Source organism: Corythoichthys intestinalis, chromosome 21 (genome assembly GCF_030265065.1).
Source record: "Corythoichthys intestinalis isolate RoL2023-P3 chromosome 21, ASM3026506v1, whole genome shotgun sequence".
NCBI classification, from domain to species: domain Eukaryota; kingdom Metazoa; phylum Chordata; class Actinopteri; order Syngnathiformes; family Syngnathidae; genus Corythoichthys; species Corythoichthys intestinalis.
Window position 1 is genome coordinate 34404850 of NC_080415.1, and position 27355 is coordinate 34432204.

General features: G+C 40.1%; 2 protein-coding genes across 10 annotated transcripts; both read left to right on the forward strand.

Moving 5' to 3' along the window:
* Positions 1–4476: 4476 nt before the first annotated feature.
* On the forward strand, positions 4477–12629 carry LOC130909194 (DNA ligase 1-like). Of its 5 annotated transcripts, none has more exons than XM_057825364.1 (5): positions 4556–4573; positions 6499–6603; positions 6689–7098; positions 7157–7528; positions 7598–8193. In XM_057825364.1, the coding sequence occupies exons 3-5, from the start codon at positions 6727–6729 to the stop codon at positions 7814–7816; spliced, it is 963 nt and encodes a 320-aa protein (XP_057681347.1). In that variant the 5' UTR covers positions 4556–4573; positions 6499–6603; positions 6689–6726; the 3' UTR covers positions 7817–8193. The 5 variants fall into 5 exon arrangements, with proteins under 5 accessions (XP_057681348.1, XP_057681347.1, XP_057681349.1 ...); XM_057825366.1 differs by lacking the exons at positions 4556–4573; positions 6499–6603 and adding exons at positions 4600–4855; positions 11427–12629 and having other exon boundaries at positions 7598–7827; XM_057825363.1 differs by lacking the exon at positions 4556–4573 and adding an exon at positions 4601–4855.
* Positions 12630–13090: 461 nt separating this feature from the next.
* On the forward strand, positions 13091–23800 carry LOC130909543 (pleckstrin homology domain-containing family A member 1-like). 5 transcript variants are annotated; one of them, XM_057826163.1, is made up of 12 exons: positions 13091–13187; positions 14758–14952; positions 15029–15085; positions 15154–15199; positions 15265–15362; positions 15466–15579; positions 19179–19307; positions 19378–19446; positions 19518–19582; positions 20243–20306; positions 22764–22853; positions 22940–23796. In XM_057826163.1, the coding sequence occupies exons 2-12, from the start codon at positions 14812–14814 to the stop codon at positions 23102–23104; spliced, it is 1038 nt and encodes a 345-aa protein (XP_057682146.1). In that variant the 5' UTR covers positions 13091–13187; positions 14758–14811; the 3' UTR covers positions 23105–23796. The 5 variants fall into 5 exon arrangements, with proteins under 5 accessions (XP_057682146.1, XP_057682149.1, XP_057682145.1 ...); XM_057826166.1 differs by having other exon boundaries at positions 13093–13187; positions 14776–14952; positions 19185–19307; positions 22940–23800; XM_057826162.1 differs by having other exon boundaries at positions 13093–13187; positions 14776–14952; positions 22940–23795.
* Positions 23801–27355: the final 3555 nt, after the last annotated feature.

The following is a 27355-nucleotide window of genomic DNA, read 5'->3' on the forward strand; positions in this document are numbered from 1 at the left end:
GCAGCCCGCCTCTCTCAGTACCCTGCGCCGCTCTTCTCAGTACCCATCCCGCAGACAGGAAATGACGCAACACCGCAGCTCTCAGTCCCCTCAGACCGGAAATGTCGTCAACCCTTGCGACGAAAACAAGTTACGTTATTTCACCTCTCGCGAAAAAAACACGGTAAGTGGCCGCACTGAAAAAAAGTTTTTAAAAGCGTATGCATGTTTAAAAATGTTAAATAGTTAAACAAGACTTGCGGTGAAAATATGAAGTGTTTATTCTGAGTTGAAAAGACCGTACTTATATCTAGTATTCTTAATGTAATTTAAATAATGTCTTCCTTTACTAACTGCATGTGACTTTGCTCTACTTATATTGTTTAATACGTACTGATGAATTCAGCAGCGAATTCGCTAATGCTGCTAATGCTTTTTACATTTTTTTTTCACAATGAACAGTCTTCTTTGTGTAGTTTTCATTATATTGCACTCTTATTTTTCATTATGTACATGCCTGCAATTCGCAGCTCGCTGTTTTTGTTGTTGTATGGTATTGTTGTTTTGCCTTCATTTGTTTTGTCTGGTCCTTTGTAGTTTGAATGTTGTCACATGATCCAAATAGGACAAGGTTGTAATTTTTTATTGATATTGTTACTCTGCTTAGCTATATATTTTTTCATTATTTTGTTTTTTTTTTTACTAGCTGCAAGATCACCACCCCATTGGGAAGAAACTAAATCACGACCCCCAAATGGTAGTCTTCCCATGCAGATACAGGGATGTCACACAGATCCAAATGGAAGTAAGTAGCATAAATATTAATGTACTTTAGACTTTGGACTGTGCTGAATACTTTTTTTTTGATAGACATCGAACACTGTAAAACCCACTGTGCAGACAGGACCAATGGTGACAATATAAGACCATGCCGAGCTTCATGGACGGTTCAAACTCATCCTGCCCAGGAACGGCTGGTATGTTTTATGTCTGAGACAAATGTTGTGCTCAGTGGAAATCTGGATAGGCTTATTATTCCTTATATTAGTTAACAATTGGACATAATTGATTATTTACTCTTTGTTTATTTAACCAATCAACATTCTCATTAGCTTATGCAAATCTTGAATATAAAGAGGCCAGAAATGGTGTTGATTGTCTAAAAAAAGAAAGTTTGATTGACACGTGCTGACTTTTGGAACGTTGGCCTGAACAATGAAATGGAATCAACTGTGAATTTTGAGGATTTAGTTTCTCTAAAGAACATAATGTCACTTGTACAATTAAGTAAAATGTAACTTTTTGTTTTTGTTTTTTTGCAGATATGAAATGCATATTTATAACTTGTCTAACAAGTAGCTCATTCAAAGGTATAAAAAAGTATTTTTTGGGCGTGTGTAGGGTATTATTTTAACTATGTAGCCTACAGAATGCTTGTATGGGCTCATGTAGGTGTCTGCGTACGTTTGTATTTATATAACATATGTCCGTGTGTATAGATTATGTATTTTTCAGGGAAGGACCATATTTGTGGCTGACCCCTATGTTGTTGCAACATGGTGAAAGCCTACAGGATGTGACCCACACATGCATCTGCCTGTAAGGCTGATTAGTAACAACTACAACTTGGAGCATTGGTTCATTTTCAAAGAACAGTCAAATCATAACAAATTAAATGATCCAAATTCCAATTATTTGTGGGAAGAAAAACAGATCCAATCTTGAGATCAGAGAACTATTGTTATCTCTAATGAAATTCAGTAACCATTCATATTGGCATGGCGTTTCCATGATGATCCAGAATAGCCTTGTTTGGTTTTGAAGGTATGTTCCAGTCGATCCTTTTATTTTGCCACTTCAATTAAAGCAGAATTGCACTCCAGATGATTCATCCAATCATTTGAAGCAAAATTCTAAAATGCCACTCTAAAATTGCGAATGTTTTGTTTCAAGGGCATTGGCCCGGTCTCAACATTGGTAGGGACGAATATAATGCAAATAAGGTTGCTCAAAAGTTGGTGGGGACAACTTTAGCATCCTGAAAAGTTGGTCGTGTTATGTCCCTACCGTCCCTATGCAAACCTACGCCCTTGTTTTGTTTGCATGAATCATTTAAACCTGACTGGTTGGTGTTCTTATGCATGGAAACACGTTTGTAATTGTTTAACTACTGTATTTAATATAAACCTATATTTTCAATTGCAGAAAACGTTGACAGTCAATCAACAGGGGGACATGGAAAGAGAGGATTGGAAGTGAAATAGAGGTATTTGTAAAAGTGTGTATTCATTGATTCAAAACTTGAAGGAAGTGACTCGGTTAAATTCTTACGTTAGGGTTTTTCGGGACAGCCATAGGGGAAGGACTGTGGCATCTTCATGTTGGTAGGTGAGTTTAACTGTCCAATTTTGTCCTCTGTTATATTTGTATTCATTTATCCATTTGTAGTATGCTCTTTGCACTGTTCTGGATGCTCTCTTTGAGTTTAACCATTGTAAAATGAAGTTCACCGAATCATTCAAATTGGGCTACAAAATATCCTTGTCGTTATTCTTTATTTACACTTGTTTTTAATTTTTGTTAGACTGATATGCCAACTCTGAGGAAGTGGTGGTGTATATTGCTAGTGGACAATTTCAAACTTGGGTGCATGGTAAGTCTTTGAAACTGTTGATATGGCATTCATAGGAAAGTAGGTGCACAGCACCTTAATTCTTTGTTGGAAAATGTGGAATACTTATTTTTGTATTTTTTCAACTTAGGTGAGCCACAGGAAAGAGTTTGCCCATTGGACAGATAAGGCAAAAGCATTACTGCAGGGTGAAGTGCCACCAGTCTATCAGCTACAGAAGTGAAATTTGAATATAATTGCTGAGGTCAGCTTTTAAAGACTTTTTAGTGTCCATTACTCTGACGCACTTTTGAACATGTCCCCCTTTATTCACTGATTTTTTTTTAGGAAGAGGTGCAACCACAGCTCCTTCAAGTTAGTGGTGGCCCACTCCAAAAAGATATGGCGGGAAAAAATGGTAAGATTGTTTATATATCTAGTTTAATGCAATGCCTGAAAAGAAAAATCAAGTATAAAATTAACAAAGCATCATTTTTATTTTACTTATGTAATATTCAAATAGCTGTTTTCTTTCTCTTTTCCAATGAACAGTTTTGGTAAAAGGATTGTGCAAGACAGCACAAAAGCCTCGGACAGGGCTGGGGGGGGGGGGGGGGGGGGATCAATGCAGTAGGAGTTCCCAAGCATTCTGCAGATGGAAGAGGATGAGCACGAACTACAATGTCTTGGAGCCATTCAAGTTCTGTTTCAACCATCTGGAAGATGGATTTACCTTTTTTGAGGAGATTGTTGACCAAAGAAAATATCTGGTATTCTCTCAATAATAATAAAAAAATAATAAAAATAAAGTTTACCATATTAGAACTGGTTGTATTGAGTTCATTTTTCTACACTTATAAATTAGTTGTTTTTTTTCTTTTATCCCAGATGTTAGTTGTAGGTAGTTTTAATTGGCTTGCCGAAAAATGTCAGGTAATTAAAACAACCTACAACTATTGTCTGGGATAAAAGAAAAGAACAACTAACACATGACAACTATTTTGTCATTTCTGTTTGAAATAAAGGTGCCTTTCCTGGAGCAGAAAGTTTAATATAGTTTCTGAATTAGTTAATTAGGATCTTCACCCACATGAATGAATTTAAGTAGCAAAATGAAAGACAAAATTGGTTTGGTTGCAACATTGAGAGAATATTACGTTTTTGATACATTAAATTGTAATGAAGCTATATTAATGTGTCCGTTCATAAAAATGTAAGGATGACAGCAATTTCTAATAATTCTCAATTGGAGTATATTTTACAATTGACAAACTAAAGTACACACTGTGATAGGTCACATGCGATCTCTCAGTCACCAATTAAACCTTTATTGCAGTAGTGTGTATTTTAATTTTGATGTACTGTAACCGTGTTTTTCATTTTGGTAAAATCAGCAGGCTTTAACAAACTGACCGCGCTTAAAGAGTTAATCTCCCGATTTCACCAAATCAATTTAAGGAGCATGGAAATAAATTATTATTTAAATAATAATGAGTGATGCTGAAACCGAAAATAAAAGACGTGCGAAAAGGAAAGTAAACTAGTATTTACGTTCGAATGGACGCTAACTATTACGATAAAACCGGAAGCTCGGAGCTCGAGCGCTGTTTCATGTTGTCATTTCCGGTCTGAGAGCTGCGATATTGCGTCACTTCCTGTCTGCGGGATGGGTACTGAGACGAGCGGCGCAGGGTACTGAGAGAGGCGGGCTGCAGCCAGACTCTCTTGGAGTAATTTTCAGCATCAGCAGATTTACAAATGGCGCCCCATAACTGTGTGGGGTAAATTGACCAATGGAAAATGTTTTTTTTTTTCCTTCCCTGGCACTAGGGGGGGCTCTTTAGTTAAGAATAAATTTGGGATTTGTGGAAAAGAAATCTGGTTTGGTTGGATTTCAGATCACAATAGTTAGTCAAGTTAGTTAGGTCATCCTTGCCAGTAGATGGGGATCCACTACAACATGTGACATACAGGCCAATCCTGGTCAGGTGTCTATTTTACTTTAACAATGATAAAGTATTGTAGTGTTCGTGATTTTATGCAAGACAAGTACTATAAGTGACTACTTGAAAGTAAATACTTGCATTTGTCAGAAAAAAAGTGATATCGTATAGAGGACTTTAAAGTCTCTAGCCACACCCTTTAAGAGTTTTAGTGTCTTTGATGCTTTGTGACATTTTTTTTCTTTGTGGCTTCTTGTCCACGGCGGCCATTTGACCACTTTTCCTCTGGTGGCTACATCTTACTTTCAGCTAAAGTATTTATGTAAGTCAAATGCATTCGTATGTACATAAGTATCAGGTTAACTGACAAGATTTTGAATCGATGCTTGATGTAAATGTGCATATACGTGTTGGGCATGTACTTGACTTTGTGTGATGTTAGTCTTGGCCCATTCAATGAATTTTCAAGCCAAGCGAAAGGATAAATAGAACCCAACACGTAATAATAATAATAATATTTTATTTCAAGCACATTTCAAAACACTCAAGGACACTGCACAAGACGGATTAAAAATTAACAAACGCTAACTAAAAGCAGAATAAAAGTAATAGAAAATTAAGAGGTCACGACAGAAAAGAGCTAGGGATCAAGGTGGGTAAGAAAGATTGAACAGGTGCGTTTTGAGTCGGGTTTTGAAAAGAGGAAGCGCAGATATGTTGCGAAGCTCAGGGGGTAGGGAGTTCCAGAGCTGGAGGCCTGAACGCTCTGGAACCATAGGTGGTGAGACAGGCACGAGGAACAGAAAGGTGGAGGATAGAAGAAGAAAAAAGTGAACGGGAAGGAGTGTTAATACAGGTGAGGTTAGATATTTAGCATGGAGAGGAGAATCTTGTAGATAATTCTTTGTTTATTTGGGAGCGGCTGGAGTTGACGGAGGATGGGGGTGATATGGTGTGTGGTTAGGGTTCGAGTGATGAGACGTGTTGCTGAGTTATTGATGAGCTGCAGTTTCTGGAAGGATTTGTTCGGGAGCGCTGTAACGCAGTGAGTTACAATAATCAACCCGGGAAGTGACTAGACTGCAATTGAGTGGCGGCGGTGTTGGGTGTGAGAGTAGGAAGGAGATGAGAGATATTACGAGGGTGGAAGTAGGGTGATCTGGTAGAGTCATTAATATGGGAGTGGAAAGAGAGTGACACCCAGACGATTTGTACGTTATTGATGGAAATAGAGAAGTTATTGTCATTAGTGAACATGGCAGAGGTACCTAAAAATAGTAAATGGACAGTACTTACATAGCCCATTTATCTGCATGGTTACCATGGCCAAAGCGCTTTACATTAGCACACATTTACCCGTTCACACACCGATGGGGCTGCTGCCATGCAAGGCGCTGTCAACCTTGCCTTGCCCAAGGGCACCTCAACAGTGGGCAGTCATAGCCGAGAATCGAACCGCTGACCCTTCGGTCCAAGGACAACTCCAGCTACCAACTGCGCCACGGCCGCCCACAAGAAGAAATTCTGGGTTGGAGCTATTGAGTAGTTTAAAGTTAGAGGAGAACCATGAGTTAATGGCTTGTTGGCAGAAGGTGATAGAGTAGGGTGTGAGGGAGGAGGTTGGTTTTGAGGAAATGTAGAACTGGGTGGCATCCGCATAGCAGTGGAAGTGGATCTTGTATTTATGGAAGATGGAACCGAGGGGGAGAATGTAAATGATGAAGAGGAGCGGCCCCAGGACAGAGCCCTGGGGCACACCAGCGGGTATGTTTTAAACTATATGATAGTATATCATGTGGAAACGGTTAATAGAGGTGATCCTTTACGTTATTGCTGCATACAATTACTAGGTGTACCCTCCCTACATGGTGTCCTCTCGGTAAGAGTAGACAGCAACGCTACTTGTATCAGGTTGCATATATGTTTAATGATGTAGTTTTGTATTCTTCTGTCTTTTCTGTCCAGCTGCTTTCTCTGAATAAACAACACAATATAAACAACGACCATTTGAGTGCTATAAAGACATTCAGATTCCCAATTCTCCATGTCTTAAGCAGCTGAACAGGACAGGTTAAAAACAAACGTCTTGTAATGCATTGTCAATTTATGAAAGTAAACATTCTAATACGCCATTTCTGAAATGGGAAAAAAACAGGCTCGTTCCAACCGCGGCATTGTTCCGACGTGCGTGATATGCAGCCGTCCGATTTTGCGGACGATGAGGTCAGATGGACCGGACGGCAAATCAAGGAACTGCTCCGTGAAGCATATCGGGTCCACCGGGCTGAGCTGCACCGGGTGCGTTCCTTCTGGATGAACGAGTTCGGGGAGTTCCAGCGGGCCAGGGATGTGGCGGCAGCGGCCGCGCTGAAGGCCGCCACCGATGAGTGGAACCGGCTGTGGGTGCAGCGCGAAGAGGACATTCGCCAGGACATCCAGACCATGAGGGAGAGCGTTCGACTCCACGTGGAGAAACACTGGGACAACATGGAGTGGCATCTGGACCGCACTGTGGATGAATGCGACCAGGAACTTCAGCGCGTCAAGGGTGTCATGGAACGCAAGGTAGGCATAGACCCTGCTGCAAGAGGATACGTTCCCTGACTGACGGTTTTGCTGGCAGGTCCAAGAGAAGGAAGAGCAGCTGAACCAACTGAAGGAGCTCAGCGCCAGCGCACTGACAAAGCTGGAAGAGAAGCAAAAGCAGATAAGCCAGGTCAAAGACATCCTGCTCCTCCTCAAGTCACAGCTTGAGGAGAAGGAGGAGGAGAAGCGGCGGCTGCACGATCTGCTCCGCTCCGTCACCTGCGAGCTCCAGCGGGAGCGGCTTGAGAGCGAGCGCTGGAGGAGCAACGCCCTGGATCTGGAGGAGCGCTTGGAGGCAGGCATGGTGGCCAGAATGGAGGTGTTGGAGCATCAGGAGCAGCTCCTCAAACGCGTCAACAACGTCAAAAGCCTGGTCAAAGGCTTCGTGGGACACAACATCCGCTTTAGGGTCAGGCACGTCTTTAAAATGCATACCGGGTTACGGATGGACTGACAGCCGTCTCTTTTCTTTTGACAGAAGTCTGTAAAGAGCAACGACACGAGCGACGACGACCAGGCGAACAAGGAGAGCGAGTGCAAAAGCGAGAAGGAAGAAGACGGACAGAGAGTGAAGAGAGAGAAGAAGGAAAGGAAGGAGTATGAGAAGAGAGTCAAGAAAGAAAAGAAGGAGCGAGACAGGAAAGAGAAGAGGGAAAGGAAGGATCTCCAGAAAAAAGAAAAGAAAGAAAAGTTTTGAAAGTCATGAAGGTATGATTTTAGGGCGTTTCATTGACGTCTAATCCATTTTGACTGGGAGTGCTAGCTTGAACGCTATGAGGGTCTTTGCGCAGCTGCACAGTCACACCAGTCGAGCGCCGTTATTCGATTTGATTATTCAGCCAGTCCTCCCATTCTAAATGGATTGGACGACTATCGCTAGCAATGGCAGCTAATGTGTTATCTATCATATAACAGTAAAGCCCGTATGGCAGTAGGAATTTCGCTTATGTGTTTCCTTAGTTTGAATGTTGTAAGTAGTCATATACCTGAAGTTAGTCAATGTCAAAACAGTTTTCTCTGGTTCATCCCTCACTGTCAATGACAGCCAATGAAATAAAGGCTTACTAAAATTTCTGTCATGTTTAAAATGTTTTTGTATCGAGCGTGCTATCTGGCCAAGTAACAAACAGTCTCTTATTTCCTTTCTGCTGTCTGTTCGACTTTGATTTGAAGTCTTTCTTTCTGCTCCTGAGTTTCTTAACAAGCATTAAATCAAGAAAAAAACAGCTCAAGTTCAGGTCAAACCTAAAGACAACAGCGTAAACCATACGTCGTTATTGAGCATCCAAAGTTATGCTTTAAGGGAACACGTTGCTCTGTAATTCGCCGCCAAGCCACTGGAGGGGTGTGGCTTTGTCACTGTACGGTTGTTCCTTTAATTTTCTGCCAGTCATAAGGAATTCTATGCAGGGCACGCAAAAAAAATTCAACATAAACTTCTTAATTGAGATCTAATTTTAGAACCGATAAAATCTAGTTGATTAGATCAATAGCATTGTTTTCTGAACCAATGTAACTCAATGAGCGACAGGTTGTCAGGGAAGTTCAATTTTGAACCTCAAGACATGTAGTATTCAATAGCTCAAATAAGAGAAAAGAATCAGACCCAGCCAAGGATTGCCTGCTTCGAAGACTTCATAAACAAGATACCGTGGGGAAAATAAGTATTTAGTCAACCACCAATTATGCAAGTTCTCATACTTGAAAAGATTAGAGAGGCCTGTAATTGTCAACGTGGTTAAACCTTAACCATGACAGACAATGTGGAAAAAAAAACAGAAAATCACTGTGTTTGATTTTTAAAGAATTTATTTACAAATCATGGTGGATAATAAGTATTTGGTCAATACCAAAAGTTCATCTCAATACTTTGTTATGTACCCTTTGTTGGCAATAACGGAGGCCAAATGTTTTCTGTAACTCTTCACAAGCTTTTCACACACTTTTGCTGGTATTTTGGCCCATTCCTTCATGCAGATCTCCTCTAGAGCAGTGATGCTTTGGGGCTGTCGTTGGACAACACGGACTTTCAACTCCCTCCACAGATTTTCTATGGGGTTGAGATCTGGAGACTGGCTAGGCCACTCCAGGACCTTGAAATGTTTCTTACGAAGCTACTCCTTTGTTGCCCTGGCTTTGTGTTTGGGATCGTTGTAATGCTGAAAGACCCAGCGACGTCTCATCTTCAATGCCCTTGCTGATGGAAGGAGATTTTCACTCAAAATCTCTCGATACATGGCCCCATCCATTCTTTCCTTTACACAGATCAGTCGTCCTGGTCCCTTTGCAGAAAAACAGCCCCAAAGCATGATGTTTGCACCCCCATGCTTCACAGTGGGTATGGTGTTCTGCGGATGCAATTAAGTAATGTTTCCCCTCCAAACACGAGAACCTGTGTTTCTACCAAAAAGTTTGGTTTCATCTGACCCTAACACATTCTCCCAGTCCTCTTCTGGATCATCCAAATGCTCTCTAGCGAACTGCAGACGGGCCTGGACGTGTACTGGCTTCAGCAGGGGGACACGTCTGGCAGAGCACTTTGTCCTTGCAGAACTGATTTGCAAGTTTTGGTGCGTCAATCTTGCTCGTGACGCACATGTTGGGCTTCTATGATAAGATGTCGTTGTGTATCTGTGCTGCTTTTCATTAAACTATGATGTGCTATTTATTTTATATTAGGTGCAGTCCTACAGTAAATATGAGAAATGATACTATTCCCTGGTTAATTATATGACGTGTGTTCGAGTAATGCAAACAGTTAGACGGTGCCTACGAGAAATGGTACCATTTTCCTTTTCCCCCTCAGGAGCCCCGATAAGGTGATTAACTTTACTGTGTCAAGGGCACTTAGTGAAGTCTGCCTAAACTATTGTTAGATGAATGTGTTAGACTAATGCAAACAATGATATGGTGTGTGCGAGAACGGTACCTTTTCCCTTCAGTCCCTGGCGGCGCATTGTGTTACTGTGTTACCTATTGCAGATTCAGTCTTCCCAGCCTGGTGCAGGTCTACAATTTTTTCTCTGGAGTCCTTCGACAGCTCTTTGGTCTCGGCCATAGTGGAGTTTGGAGTGTGACTGACTGAAGTTGTGGAGAGGTGTCTTTTATACCGATTATGAGCTAAAACAGGTGCCATTAATACAGGTAACGAGCGGAGCCTCTTTAGACCTGGTTAGAAGAAGTTAGACGTCTTTTACAACCAGAAATCTTGCTTGTTTGTAGGTGACCAAACACTTATTTTCCACTCTAATTTGGAAATAAATTCTTTAAAAATCAAACCGGGATTTTCTGTTTTTTTTTCCACATTCTGTCTCTCATGGTTGAGGTTTACCCATGTTGACAATGACAGGCCTCTCTAATCTTTTCAAGTAGGAAAACTTGCACAATTGGTGGATGACTAAATACTTATTTGCCCCGCTGTAACTCCAATGACAATTTCACTGAGTAGAGACTGAACCCCTTGCATATTCCTTTCAAATTAAAATGATTCTTTTGCTAATTTCTTGAACAATGTAAGATACTCATTTAGAAGAAAAAACACCGAGAAAAATGACATCTTTCTTGAAAGTCATTTAAAATCTTACAACTTTATTGACAATGTTGAAAGAAGCTTATTCGTTGGTAGCCATTGACTGCAATAGATGGAAAACCCCCTGGAGTGGATAACTTTTCACATGACTTTTCACCCTCGGAAAGCTGACAGTGAAATTAGCTCACAAAATAATGTTTCAGTGCCGCACGCGTCTAACGTTGTCTGTCATAATAGAAGCCAAAAAGTAAACGAAAACACAAACAAGAACTAGCCCTGCAAGCAGGACTCAAGGGGCCCAAGGGCAAACCTATCGATTTCTCCAATTTCTTTTTGGTGATTTTTTTTTTTTTGGGATGCTAAATACATTTGGCCTACGCTTCGACATAATGTCATAAAAGCAAGGGTCCTTTTCATTTGCCATGAAAAAAGAGTAATACAAGAAAATAAGACATAACAACCACCTAATAATAATAATTTCTCCAATTTCTTTTCGGTGATTTTTTTTTTGGGCTCATTAGGTTTTTTTCCCCTTCCAGGAGAGTCAGTCTCGTAAAAAAGGACATTTCCTGTTCCCAGCAGGGGGGCGCCAGGCCTAATGGGTGATATTTCAATGAAGTCGAGTTCAGGCTGGGATACATCAAGTACATGCCAAATATGAAAAAGACTGAACGTTGTATCGGGGAGTTATTAGTCATTTTCTGAATTTGGTGTTTTGTCAAAACAATGTACGACTTTGGCACGCTGAAAATACATTGTATCTTTTTTTCTCCTACAGATGAAGTAGCAGAGTGTGAAGCAACAGCCTTAATGAGTCAAAGCAGTTCTTCACTGCTTTCATCAGATGAACCAATTTATACACCTAATAACCCTAAGATATTTCATCGAAAAGTACATAGTATTTTTTTCTTTCACATAAGAGGTAGCAGAGTGTGAAACCTAACCGTAACCCTAAACCTAACACAAAAAAAAAAAAAAAAAAAAATCATTTGCCCTGAAGAACCCCAAACCCTAACCCTAACCCCAAAGTCTAATCCCCAAATAAGCCTGACTTTGGTACTCTGCCCAGGTCAGGCCCATGAATGAAAACTCACCATTTTGATAACTTCACATCTCATATGTCTCATGAAGAGTCTCTCCAATTTTGAGGAGGATCCAACTCACTGCCTGGGTGCAATGGTCTCAAACGTGCACCCTGGTTTTTGACAAAAATGGCATGTTTTTCAATATTTAATCCAAAATACCTGATTTCCTGTTGGGTTTGGAATATGGGTGCAAGAGACTTTTTGAAGCATTTTTACACAAGGTAACAACTCCCCAAACTTAATCGCTCTACATTGAAAAAACCTAAATGGAAAGGCCTTTTTTTTGAACTCCAGGGGTGTCACAGCCATTTTGTGACATTTTTTCACAACGTTGCCAAATTATCGAAATTTTCTCGCATGCGCATGTTTGTGAAAATTTTGGTGAGTTTTTGAGCATGTTGAGACCTCCAAATTGGTGATTTTCATTTGCCATGAATCCGCATGTTTGTGAAAATTTTGGTGAGTTTTTGAGCATGTTGAGACCTCCAAATTGGTGATTTTCTTTTGCCATGACAAAAAAAAAAAAAAAAAATCCTTTGCAAAACAATAGGGCCTTCGCACCATGTTGGTGCTCGGGTCCTAATAATCCTTTGCAAAACAATAGAATGAATGCACCGCTGGGCTGATGTGACGGTGAGCAAGAGATCGCGGCTCTATTTTGCTTACTGTTTTGATGCTGGCGTTGTGTTGCACAAGTTGATGGAATAAATGATTAGAAACCTGACGAAGCTGGCGATTTCTTTGGAGATGTTACCACAATAAGAATTTTCACCTTAACTTATAAAGACTGGCGAACGAACGACGACCGCCGGCCGAGATTGAAATTCTACAGCCCTATTGTCGACCCAGTTCATGGATGCACACACCATGTTTATATTTTCCTGTCATTTACATCTTCATTTCAATGGTAAGTGTCCTTTTCTTTTTTTCTCCACCTGCACTAACCTTTTTGGATCCAATGTTGATTTCTCTCACATGAAAATCAGCCGTGCGTCCGCCTTCCGGCAAAACAAAGAAACCGTGGCACTGTCAAAAATCGTCGTATTTCGAGCCTGTTGTTGGATGTAGAAACAAATAGTGTGTCAAATTTTAAGTCAGATGTCGAAAAGATCGTGTGTCAAAGCGATCGTATGTCGAGGGACCACTGTATATATACATTTTTTAAATTATACATTTGGGAAAAAAAGTGGAAAAATACGTCTTATATGTACGTATCTCTTTCCAATGCTAAATCTGAATAAATACATTTAACACGCACAATAAATCTTTATTTATTTATTTATTTATTTTTTGGGTGGGGGTGCGAAAAACGAAGGATCACTCCATACGCAGCATAAATGACACATCTAACATGGCGACCCCGTTGACGTACGTCGGAATAGGCGCCGCGGCATTCGTACTGGACGTGTTTGACGCCTGTTTTCAAACTCCACTCGAGGGAGAACAACTCTTCTGTAAGTTGAACTTAATTCAAGACTCTTATCAATTCGAAGTCCTTATTTAAGAAAAATACAAACTTTGTGTTTTGCTTTTTTAAAATACTAACTCGTCGTTTTTGCCGCCAAATCCGCCACTGTAACCCTACGGACGTTTGTTTATTGAAAGATGCTAACATCTGCCCAGGTGTGCAAATTTGACTTTTTCCTGTTTACGTCTTTGTACACTCTTTTATTTCCCCAGTATTAAGAAATTTTCGAGTAAAACGACTGCTAGTGACGTTTACTTTTCTACGTATTTACTAGTATATTACAACTACAACTAGCGAAATGATAAAAGTTATATGTTTGTCAAAACCTGGCTCCCTACTAGTTTTTGACAACAACAACAAAAAAGTACTAGCATATGCTTATACTCGTATAATTTCGAAGAAATACCCAAAACAACTAGCTGTAACTAGTCGAAGTGGTTATAAATAACGACTGTCTTCTAGTGATGTTCTACCTGCTGCATTCCTACTTTATACACGTTAGTAAAAGGAGTGCATGCTCTAGGTGAGGCAATAGTTATGCCTTCATATGAATAACAGGGATTCCCCTACAGTCAACAGATTGTGGCGCACCGCCACACCAAAATAAAAGCCGCCACGCTTGACAAATGAGACGTATTTTATTTATTTATTTTCACATTTTTAAGACCGTTTCAAACTAGTGGCAGCCGAGTGTGAGGAGTTCAGCGGAAACCTATTCATTGTGTATTGTAATGTTCGGAACTATGTGGGTCTCCCTTAAGAGACGATCGAACTGGGGAGCTGTGACGCAAGGGAAACGAGTAGGAAGAATGAGAGAACGAGCGAGATAGCGAGAGATAGCGGTCGCATGTCGTGGCAGCCCGCTGTTATTTTGTGACCTGAATGGTACGCTGTCAATGGCAGGCAATATGAAAAACAAACATTTCAAGGCATTCCAATCTACTGCCGCAACGATTAGTTGATTAACTCGAGTAATTCGATTACAAAAAAGATTGGAATTAAATTTTGCTGCTTCGAAAATTCGTTTAGTTAAAGTGGCGTTGTAATGGTTTGTTTTGAAAGTGTTTGCATTCAGTTTGATTGATTTGGGTCAATACACAGCCTTCTAGTGGTTATAGTGAATATGACATAACTCATTTCACATGGCTGATCCAGCTGCTCCCTGTTAAGACAAACATAAGCTCAGTTTTTGTTTGAGCTAATGTTTTTTTTTTTTTAAGTATAGGTACATTTAGGTATTTAGGTACATTTAGCCATTTTTGTGGGAATATGTTCTTGAACCATTTGTTAAGAGCATTGTTAAAATTTAAAAATTAAAAGTTAGCCTTTTATAGCATTTAAGCTAGCGTGCTTTTCCTATGTAAGTTAGCCAGTTGTTCTTTTGTTGTACTTACATCCACATTTATTATTTTTTTTTTTTACCGTTTGAGGCTCAGCTCAGGTATTTTAATGTTTTTTATGTTCCTTATCTCATTACTCGATTATTCGAACTAACGAGTTCATTGTTTAATCGACGATTAAAGTAATTGATAGCTGCAGCCCTAATCCAATCTCAGACTTTCAATTTCACACAGTAATGTGATGTCACGGAGCCGGTGGACGCGGGGGCCATGCCGTACGTGGACCGACACAATCGCATCTGCGGCTTTCTGGACATCGAGGAGACGGAGGCCAGCGGAAAGTTCTTGAGACGATACTTTGTCCTCGGCGCGCAGCGGGATCGACTCGTGTGGTACATGGACAACCCGCAGGTTTGCATGCATTCCACGCATGGGTGTTGGAACCGTGAAAACCATGACGTTTTGCGTTGATTTACTGTTGTCTCAGAACCTTCCGGACGGAGCCCAAAACGTCGGATCTCTCAATCTTTCCTACATCTCCAAAGTGAGTGATGGCCTATTGCTGTATTATGACTTTTTACTTCCGCACTTTTTTTTTATGTTTGCCCGCAGGTGAGCGATGCCACCAAACTAAGGCCAGAGGCTGAGTTCTGCTTTGGTGAGTTCTGATTTGGCAAATTAGGTCTTAGGAAAAGACAAACAAGACATTCTGTGTTTGCGCAGTTATAAACGCTGCAATGAGGAAGTTCTACCTGCAAGCCAACGACCAACAAGATTTGGTAGAGTGGATCGCCGTTCTCAACAACGCCACCAAGATAACGGTCAGATTTTTTGCCTTGGATGGAGTCTTGACATCTAATCCATTGAATTGGATTCTCAGTCCAAATGAATTGGACGTAACCTTCATTCTGCAACCGTCTACAGGTGCCAAAAATTAGCGATGGCGCCGATGCACCTCAAGAAGTTTTAGGAGCCTTGAAGCAGGTCTCTTACAAGACGGAGATCATCGGCGGCGTCCCCGTCGTCACTACCACTCAGGTGAGGCTCGGCACGCCCGGACGCGTCCACAGGAATTCGGGCGTGCCTCCACAAGCAGGAGAGACGCCTTGAATTTCACCCTTGCTGGCAACTTTCCTGAAACGGATCTTGATCGGAATGGGCTTAATCGGAGATGAAGCATTTTTATTTCGATCAGCCCTTTAATCCAAATAAATGTGTTCATGTATACGTAGCCACTAGCCAATGACATATAATGTCATAATTGATAATACAGGTCGTCCCCACGAACGAGTTCCTTTCCGACGCTGGCGATGTAACCCGAATGTCCGCGTAAATCGGAATTAACGCTTAAAAAGAATAACTATCCAAAAATTTCAAATGCATTATACTTTGTCTAATGATGGAGGATACACTGCCCTCTGGTGGCAGCGTTGGGTGTGGCTAGACTCGCGTTGGCTTCTGTGACTTAATGTAATTTCCCCAATATAAGGCGCACCCGCGTATAATGCGCACCCCAAATTTACTTGTAAAATCTAGGGAAAATTATTGTCCCCGTTTATTACACGCACCCTAATTTTAGCACCAATAAATAGAAGATTACAAGAAAACAGAGATCGTGTACAGATACAGAAATGTCATTTTACTTACTGGTGAAACACAACACAAGCATAGCATATTGGTAGTTCAAAACATTACCATAAACTGACAATATTTATGGTAATGATATGATTTAACAACTTCTCCAACTTACCAGAATCTAGGAGAAAACAAAACAGATGTGACTTTTCTTTTAAAGGCTGCTGTATAACTTGCTCGTTTCATCATGACGAATAAATGTTTCTTCCATGGATTGATACGGTAAAATGAAAGTGAGAATGTAAGTCGGAAATCCGTGAGAGCTCATCGCTGTCGACACAACAGTAACAATAGGAACTATTGTTATTTGGGTTATAGTTTCCTGAGGGACAGATATAGTTGACGGACACAGGAAGTCTGTGTGCTTACATTTGTTATGGTCCGAGTTGCGGAGCTGCAGTAAACGTTGACTCAAATGAGTTCAAGAAACTAAATTCTGTGCTTTATGAAGAGTGAAAAAGCAGAATTTAACACAGACGAAATCATTCGGCCAATCAGAGTGAAGTATTACCGAAAGAAAATGGTGACGTCACGTACCGTAATGGTCGGCAACGGATCGCCGCATACGTTTCTTCAACACAACGTGGCCGTGTCAATAAAAAAAAAATCGGTATATATATAATATATATATATTTCTGTCTCCGTCCATGTACTTATAATGCGCACCATGATTTTACAAGTTGATTTTGGAGGGAAAAAGTGTGCGTTATATTCGGGAAATTACGGTAGTAGACTTGTCTGACATGGAAAAAGGTTGGCTGCCCTCTCGTTTGGCCAACATAAGACTGGTAACAACTGGCACAAATAAATGGCACCCTTTCAGGTCTGATTTGCAGTAAATGGGGGGCTTGAGATATGTGATGAGAGTGATGACGTCACTTCATTTACTGCAAAATGGACTCGTAGGGTTGCCATTCATTTGTGATACGTTTGCGCTAGTTGTAGGGACACCCCTCTGTTATTGAGAAAGTTGGTACGCTCTGTCAGCCGCGACGGAGGGGCTGCGATTGACTTCATCACTCGAAATGAATATCTTAATAACTAAAACGATAGCGGCACAAACAAATTTTTTTACAGCTCAAACGAATGACACCATTGCGGTTCTGTTCTGCCTAGGGCTGCAGCTATCGATTATTTAAGTAGTCGATTAATCGATGAAGTTGGTTCGAATAATCAAGTAATTGGATAAGGGACATAAAAGGAGCTGAGCCTCAAACTCTTATTAAAAAAATAAAAGAGGATCAAAGTACAACAAAAGAACAATTGGGTAACTTACAAAAAAAAGTCTGCTATCTTAAATGCTATAAAATGCTAACTTTTTTTTTTTTTTTTCAAATAATGCTCTTAACAAATGTTTCAAACACATATTCCCACAAAAAAACAGCTAAATATATAAACTAAATTACGAATGCATTAAAGAACATTAGCTCAAACAAAAACCTAGCTTCTGTTGGTCTTAACAGGGAGCAGCTGGATTCAGCCATGTGAATTAAAATATGTCATATTCACTGTTGCCAGAAGGAGGTCAGTGTATTCACCCAAATCAATAAAACTCATGCAAACACTTTCAAAACAAACCATTACAATCCCACTTTAGTTAAACGAATACTCGAGGCAGCAAAACTTAATTCGAATCTTTTTTCTACTCGGGTTAATCGAGTACCATAATTTCTGGACTATAAGGCGCACCTGACTATAAGCCGCCAGCCACCAAATTTAACATGAAAAAAGCATTTGTTCATTGATAAGCCGCACTGGACTATAAGCCGCAGTTGTCCTCATTCTATTATGGGATATTTACACCAAAAGATATTAACTGGTAACACTTCATTTGATAAAGGTATTATAAGACTGTCATGAAACCAAATGAACCACCATGAAGCTTTGAACCAACTGGCTGCAAAACCTTATTGTTTAAAAAATCTTCATTTGGCCATCACTGTTCCCTTGGGGGAGACAGTCAACCTCTGCTGCCACCTGCTGTCAACACTGTTGTCATCCAACATTCCTCCTAGCATGCATTGCGGCACTACATATGTAAATAACGATCAAAATTCATGTTCTGTGTTAATTATTTCTTCGGTTACTGTTGCAGTTGTTTCATGAATTGCTAGCTATTGTATTTGGTAACATTTTCTTGGATAGTGGTGCCATAATACTGTCATAATTATTGCATGACACTGTCATAAGCATTATTGAATGCTTATAATAGATGTCGGTTAGTGTCATCCAGCAAATGATCTCACTTTTGAATGGACGTAAAAGATCTGAGCTGGACATAAATGGAGTTAGAGACAAAATATGCCACATGACACATATTGACATCTGTCATAAGCATTCAGTAATGCCCATGATAGTGGCATGTCATAATTATGACGTTCTTATGATAGTCTTATAATGCCGCTGTCAAATAAAGTTTTACCTATTAACCCAAATAAATCATTAAATAAGCCGCACTGGACTATAAGCCGCAGGATTCAAAATAAGGGAAAAAAGTAGCGGCTTATAGTCCGAAAATTAGGGTAATCGTTGCAGCACTAGTTCTGCCGTAGATGGGGGGGCTGCGTAACTTCATCACTCGAAATTAATTTCTCAAAAACGAGAACACAAACGAAACAAATGACTGACACTATTTTTTAGCCATTTTTAATCAAAATGCGGGGCTGGTTGACCTCAGATTGATTTATAAAAGATTTTTAGATAACTCAAAAACAATAGCAGTACAAACGAAATTTTTTACTGCACAAACGTAGCATTGAGTTTTATCAAAATGCGTTTGATGGTGGGCCAACTTCACGGAGGTCTAATTTTGCAGTCAACGTGGTTGGAGGAATTTCAACTTTTTGGCTTTTCTTGCTCTTAAGCCAAATGAGAAAACGTTCTGCACTTTCTGCTTCCACCCGAAATTTCCACACGAAAAAACAACAACTTTTTGTTATCTATGTGAGTGGTGCAACGTCCTCCTAGAACCCTTTGTGACACGGTGCACGTATGCCTTCTAGGAACAGGTGGAGACGGCGAACGGAGCCGAGCGCGACGCTTTGAGCGCACCCTACTTCCTATCTGGCCAAGTCCACCGCCAGAACCGGGATGTCATCAAGGCGGGATTTTGCGTCAAGCAGGGAGCGGTGGTGAGGACACGGCAACTCACTTCATCACAGCACTTTGGCAGATTTCAGAACACGAGCGTTTGTTTGCTAGATGAAGACGTGGAAGCGACGTTTCTTCATGCTGGATCAAAACGACCTCCGCTACTTTAAGTCGGACTCGGTGGGTTTGGCGGCGTACCGTACGCGTGTGCTTGCGTGCTAATCAAAGGCGTGCGATGTGTGCGTTGACAGGACAGCGAGGCGCTCCGCGTCATTTCCCTCAAGGACATCCTCAAAGTTCAAGAGTGCGAGCAGAGGTGAAAAATTCCAAAAAATTGCTCAGGAGTCCAACTAGTCTGACAGATTAAAAAGAGGTTGATATAATATTACAAGAGTAAAAGGTTTACTATTACGAGAGAGAAAATATCTGTTTACTTGGTTCATCTTTTTTATATTTGTTTGACGTCTATCGCTGTGGCAGCTTGAGGTTTTACTTGTAAAATGAACACTTTTTATTTAGACAACTCAGTTTTTACTCATGACTTCTGTATTATCTCATTTTTAAAAAATCATTGGCTGGCCAGTTCAATTGGATTGGACGTTTACTAATGACAAACTAATTTAAAGTGTTTTAAATAGTTTATTAAAGCCACAATTCGACGTATTTTATCGTCAATGGCACTGAAAGAGTTTAAAAATGAACTTGATGCTTATTTTGAGGGAAAAAAACTTCCCATTCCTATTGCATTGATGGGTGCACGTGAGTTTGAAAAACAGTAGAGGGTGCTGTTGATCTCCACAAGCGATGGGAAGGACAAAGATCAAGCGTTCTTTTGTTATTGAGGATTTTTTAAAAATCGTACAATTTGAAGACATTGAAGGAGTTCAATTGTAAAAAAAAAAAATACAGAAATAATTTAATTTGAAAAGTAAGGCTGGAATGCGATCTGTGTTAATGGTTGCATTGTGTTGTGCAGCGAGCTGATGTTGAGAGACAACCTCTTTGAGGTGGTCACCACCTCCAGAACCTTCTACTTGCAGGTAAGCGCACACAACATCTGCGGACACTAGGCATGTGCCAGTATGAGATTCTGACGGTATGATAATCTTAAGCAAAAATATCACGGTTGTTGTTTTATTTTGAGATTTCTGGGTTAGAAAAAAAAACTTTTTTTGTATTAAACATGTTTTTAATTTTCAAGACTACATACTGTATTAGTAAATTGGAATATAAGTAAAATGTTAGGTTAAATAAATATAAAAAATAAATGAAATATTCTAAATAAAATTAAATTGGCACGCTAATTAGCCATGTTATCTGCCTCGTTAACAAGCTTACGTTACAGTAAGATTTACCGCTAGACCAGGGGTCGCATTAACCGGATATTTTCCGTCGTTGACCGGTTTTTTAAAACGGTGACGGAAAAAACTGAAGTCCGTCCGTCATTTTGACAGGTTGCAATTCACACCCCAGACCACAGGGTGGCGAGTTAGCATATTAATTAGCTATTGTCTCTCTTAATGCATGACGTCGTTGGCTCTTCTGTCAGACTATTGTAGCGTCACCGGGGTCTGGCGGCGGCACTGTGATTGACACATCAACGCGAGGTTCTTATTGGTGCACCCGGTGTGCCAGCGCGTCATCCAATTGGTGGACAAGATTGCCGCCTGTGTATAGACCCCAATCACATGACGTCCCAACTCCGTCCCCCTGACTGGAGCCGCCATATTGTGTGTCAGCTCGTCATGTTTTCACATTACCGCTACGTACATGCCTCCTATTACGGCGTGTTTTTCTGCTCGTTAATATTAATAATCAAAATGGTGAAGGCGTGTGTGGCGGTTGGTTGCTGTAACAGAGAAGATAGACGGAGAGAGTTGAAGTTCTACCGTATTCTGAGAGACCCGAAGATGAGAGCGAGATGGACTGCTGTAATTCGACAAGAAATCTGGGCACCAAACGATCACCACAGACTATGTAGTAGTCATTTTATATCTGGTAAGATGCATTTAATATATATTTAGAAGATTTTAGACTGACAACCACAATTAAGATCATTGTGTGACGTTGGTGATTGGGGTCTATATAGTTGCCTCTTTTTCTTTGGGAGTGGAGTCGTTTTGTTGGTGTTGTTGGCGGTAAGCAGAGTAAAAAGAGGGAGAAAAATACAACTTCCGTGTCTAATTTTTCGCCGCCAAGCAAGCGTTACAATATTAATTAAAAATGAATGAAAACTAAATACTATTGAATATGTCATCATTATCATTTTAAAAATTTAAGTGACGGGTAAAAATAGACTATGACCGGATTTTTATGACCCTGTCAGTCAAAATGACAGACAACGAAAATGTCTAGCGCAACCTCTGCGCTAGACATACTATACACAATGGAGTTAACTCTCGTAGTTAGTGGGAAACGTTCATGACAGGGTTTACTAACATTTGATTTTGTATAAATGCGAAATCATATTGGAGATATTGCCTTCTTTGGTAGCCACCCTCCACAAATATGTTTTACATGTCGGTTGGCCCACCTAAGCCGTGGCTGTCTGTAACTTTCCTATACCCGAAATATTCCGATACTAGTTACTTAATTTTGTTCGATGGGGGAAAAAATTCAGGTGTTTCATGTCCTCCAGCCAACATGCGGCACAGCTGAGTCACTGACACTGAGCAACAACTTGAGGGGGAAGCCCTGGATTTTTGGGACATAAAAAAATAGCTAATACCGTAGGAACTGTATGACGGAAATTTTTTGCGGTTTTGAAACCTTGACGATTTCATACCTAGCGGGCATGTACACTAGGTGCTAGTGCATGTGACAAGTGTTAAAGCAACACTACGTAACTTTTTAAACTTTATGAAATATTTTCATAACATTTGTGATAATACGTCGACTGACAACTAGTTGAATGACACCTCTTTTATGTCTTGAGGGGATCTGTATCGCTGTTACCGACACTAACTTTGGGGAGGGTGGCAGGAACCATGCCGCACACAAAAAAAACTACAAATGTTTAAATTTGCGGCATAAATTTGCGTTAGCATAAAGTAATCTCTAACGGCAAGCGTCCTCTTAAACTATGCTGAGTGATCATCACACACTAAATGTAACTCATAGCATTAGCATAGCAATCATGTTAACGTTAGCATCAGGCTATGGTTAACGGTGAGCGTCCTCGTAAACTCTCAACTTTTTTTTTTTTTTTACATAGTTTGTGGCGTCCTGGTGGGAATAATGAATTATTATTATTTTTTTTTCATTTTAAAGACAATCATTTTTATTAAACGTCGACTAAAACTAGACGAAATCAGTCTTTGACTTTTAAGGCTGACTTTTAAGACTGCTGTATTTTAAGTTGGTACCAAAAAATGTGCATTGAAGGAACAGGTCTTTTTATGGTAATGGTAAAAGGTCAATAGAAAGGTTGAGCCATATATATCTACATTACTACTAGATGCTGTGTAATTTACTCGCTGTGTCTTTGTGCTTGTCAGACGGACAGTCCAGATGACATGCACAGCTGGATAAAATCCATCACCGGCGCAATCGTGGCCAAGCGTGGACCAGGAAGCTCCATGCCCTCAGTGAGTTTCATCTTGACCTAGCAGCTTTTCTAATCCCTCGTACCTTTTGTTGGCGTAACTTCTTACTTGCTGTCTGTTCTCCACAGGATGGCAGCTCGCCCACCGTCTCCTCGTCCACTTTCTACGTCACCTTAGGCGAGAAACCGCCTCAGGCGCAATCCCCCACTGACTCTCCCGCCCACTCAGTTGTGCTGGGGGATGAGTTGATGTCTCGGCGTACCGAAGAGGACCCGAACCCCCGCAACGCGTGATTTGGTTTGAGGACGGTGGGCTCTTCCTCAGCAGCTTTAAAAATATATATACTGTGTATTTTCAATACATTTTACTTTTTAATTTCCCTCTGTTGCCACTTTTAGATTATGTATGGAGGTAATAACTCCGGTTTATTCCTTTAATCAAGGTTTTAAATAATCCTAAATGTAATCATTTTTATACAGTGTATTAAGGGCAATCATAGACTTCCATTGACAGCGATAGACGTCCAATTCGTTTTGACTGAGGGGGCAAATGATTTAAATGTTTTTTGGGTTTTTTTAAGATTAGGTGTAAATTTTGGGCAAAAATGTGCCCCCAAAAACCCTACAAAAAAACTAATGATAACCAGGTTATATAATACAGTGATCCCTTGTTTTTCGCAATTCATGGGGACCTGAATCCTGAAACCTGAAAGTAGCGCCCCACCCCCTATTTTTTTTTCTTTTTGTGTTCAATGTATTCAGATTTAGAAATAGAAAGATACAGATACATGTTTTTTTCCCCCCTGAAATATAATTAAAAAAAAAAAACTTTTATGTATACTTATATATATTTTGAATAAATGGTTTTAAAGCACTTCAAATGTAATAATTATAAGTTTTAATCATGTTACTGTCCCACTGAATTATTTTTAAACAAGAATAAAGTAGAAAAATGCTTGTTTCTATAAATGCTTCATTGAATGAATCCACTCAAATCTGCTCACGCTGCTCACTTACACACAATGAGTTGCCACAGCAACTGTTTAACAAGTTAAATGATGATTGACGCATGCGGCGCTTTGAAGCTTCGGCTTCCAAGCATCTGTGGCAAGATCAGACAATAAACGCCTGTCAATCTTTGTTAACTTTAATAAGCAACTCCAGTGCACTGCCTGACCAACAAAGACCAGCTGGAGGTAGAGTGAGACTTGGGATGGCTCATCTGTATTTATTTTTTTTAATTGAAAAATAGTCCGCGATGGAATGAGGGAAACAAGAAGTAGCGTGGGATCACTGTAATAAAATTTAAGAACCATGTTAAAAACAAAAAAATACAGCAAGAATCCTAACAAAGTCAAGAACATTATGAGCAACAACAACAAAAATTCAAAAGACAAAAACCTCCTAAGAATTGAAACCAACTTGAATTTGACCCCAATCAGACCCAAATTCATTTAAAAATGATGCCACATTTTATGTGCTATCATTCTGCTATCGTTTTTTTTTTATTTTTTTTTATTTTTTTTTTAGATATTTACACTTCCTTTATAGGTCAATCTGTGGTCAACCGGCCCCCCGTTATGATTAAAAATGGTGTCAATCGTACGTGCTTTGTGCTGCAAAACAGTGGCGCTACCAGTGGGTGGCTACGGGTGGCCAGGGCCCCCCTATAAATTTGTTGGCCACCCCGCTTGCCAGTATACCGTTAAATTGTAGTAGCATCAGATATGCATTTGATCCCAAATTAGACTTTATGCTTAATATATACATAACACAATAAAAACAAAATTGTTGTGGAACTCAAAATGTTGAATGAGCTGTTATGGACTATGCACATTAAATCATTAGTAACATTAAATATAACTCAATACACCAAAGTATCAATAGGCATGTCCTTAAGTCTTTCTGGTCGTTTTCTTTTGGTGTTTTTACTGCAACAACATATTAAAAATCTGAAATTATGGCTTTTAGTTTTGGTGTGCCACCCCAAGATTTTAAGTGACCTGCAGGCGCCACTGACGGTTTCGTAGATGTTCTAAAAGCAGAATATCTACAAAACGTTTAGCAATTAACTTCACGGAGGTAGAAATGAAACATGTAAAAACAAGAACAAATTAATTAACATGTCAAGAACTCGACAAAATGTAGAAACACAATTAAAGACGAACAAACCTAGCCAAGAACACTGCAGTATAAAAAACAAAAACCAAGTCCCAAAAAATGAACAACAAGTAGGACACTAACAAGTGGACGAAAGATCAGAAAAGGGACAACTAGGCAACAGCAGCACTGACACAAGCTCAGTGGAATTTGATGGCCACGCACACTAAAGCTTTCCGGGAAAGTCGCTTTTAACTTTTTTTCCCCCTTCCTTCTTTCTTTGACTCAAGAGGTCAGCTGTGGCCGCAGTGGAGGCCATTTAACTCATGAACTTCCTTTGCCGCCGATGCACGTCCTGTCCATCCATATCGTCTATCGCCCGCACTGGAAGTTAATGAGTTAAGTCCACGAAAAGGGTGTTGTCCTGGCGCGCGCCGCATCGCTAACTTTTAAAACATGTTGACTTGCACTCACTGAGCTCATAAAGTTGGTGCGTGTGCGGCAGGATGACGCAAAAACATCGAGCCAAAAAATTTTGTAATGTGTTTTATTAATGAGGAAACATAACACCGTGTTGGATGTTGTCAAAACACGGTGATGACATAATTTGAGAGAATGTCTAGAATGAAGCAAGACTGTTGGTTCGGGAAATACGCGGCCACCGGAGGGCAGTAGAGAGGTGACTTTTGTGTTCATCTGTGCTGGTGCTGCAACGATTAATCCATTAACTTGGGTAATTCAATTAGGAAAAAAGCATCGAATCAAATTTTGCTGCTTCCAAGTATTCGTTTCATGAGAGTGCCGTTGTGATGGTTTGTTTTGAAAGTGTTTGCTTTAGTGTTATTGGTTTGGGTGGATAAACTGTCCTCTAGTGCCAAAAGCAGGGGTTAATTTGTGCCGGATCCTGCCGGAACAAGATCCGGCACCTCTTGATTTTGGCCTCCTTGTGTTCCGGGACTCATTTAGGCTGATCCGGCACCTCTTGTGTATAGAAAATAATAATATAAAAATGTTTTTTAAAAATGTGTAAAATAAAATAATAATATGCATAAATTCATTTACAGAACAAATTCCCAAAATTGCATGTTGTTTATAAAATTTAACGTCGTTTGAAAGAGTCAGCGATTTGTTGATGCACTGAAAAGCGGGACCAACAAATCAAGCCCCTTACATTAAAAAAAAAAAAAAAAAAAAACTTCTGGGGAGTAATCAGTCAGGATTAAACGGTATGTCAACATGCCAAAAGACGATTGCATTTACTGTCTTTTTTCAAAAAGAAGGAAGATGGTTCAAAACGTGTCAGAAAAGCAACAACCGGCAATGAGGGCAGGTGCAGCGATCATGCTAACGAGTAGTACCGGGTGCAGCAGGAGGCTAGCGCCGCAGCACCTAGCCAGGTTCACGGACAGCCAGCCAAGCCGGGTGTACTGTAAGTCCCACCTATGGTTATGTGGACAATTGCCTGTGTTCTGCAGAGTATAGCCTAAATAATTGTAAATTGTTAGCATAACATTTATACCATGGATATTATCTGAAATTGAGGCTTGTAAGTCCCACAGCATGGCCAAGTGGCCATTTGCGTGTTGTTTTCAGCACCATTTTCTGCGTATGTTCCAGGACCTGTGCCCGTCTCATCATCCCTGCGCTGTCATATGTAATTTGCCTTCCAGCACCTTATGATTTACAAATTAAGCTCTGGCCAACAGTGAATATGACATAACTTATTGAACATGGCTGAATCCACCTGCTCCTAATTAAGACCAACATGTGGTAAGTTTTTGTTTGAGTTAGTTTTTTTATGCATTCGTTTTTTTTTAAAGTCTTTTTTTTTTTAAACTAGATATTAGACATCAATTAATGATTCTAAGCTAAAAATGACAGACATTTCGAATAATAAATATAATTCTTTTTATGGCTTGGTTGAAACGAAAGCGGTTGCGTGATGTCTGTAAACGGGGGACTCCAGGGTAAAACGGACAAATTGAAAATAGTTCGGGGGCTTAATGTGCCATGAATCTGCTATGGCAGCATATAGACATATTGTTTTATCAAACATAACAGTTCTTTTGGCTTAAAATACAGCAGTTTATTTTAAAGATTGGTGCAAGAGCAGAAACTGCTTTTTCAGCCTTGTCTGTGTTTACCGCTATATATATTTTTAATCTGGTGGAAAAAAGTGAAAAAACATGCCGTATATTATCTCTTTCCAATACCAAATTTGAATAAATACACGGAACACAAATAAAAATTAAATGGTTGCGCTACTTCACGGTTTTTTCTTATTCTGCGAAAAACGAGGGATCACTGTTTTCCAAATCCAAAGTGACACCAATCGGCAATCCGACCCCGCCCCTTTTAGCGAGGATCTCCGCGCGAGCCAATCAGACGCCGTGTTTACAACCCGCATTTAAAGCGCGCCGCGGCAGCCCGTCTTCACTCAGTTTC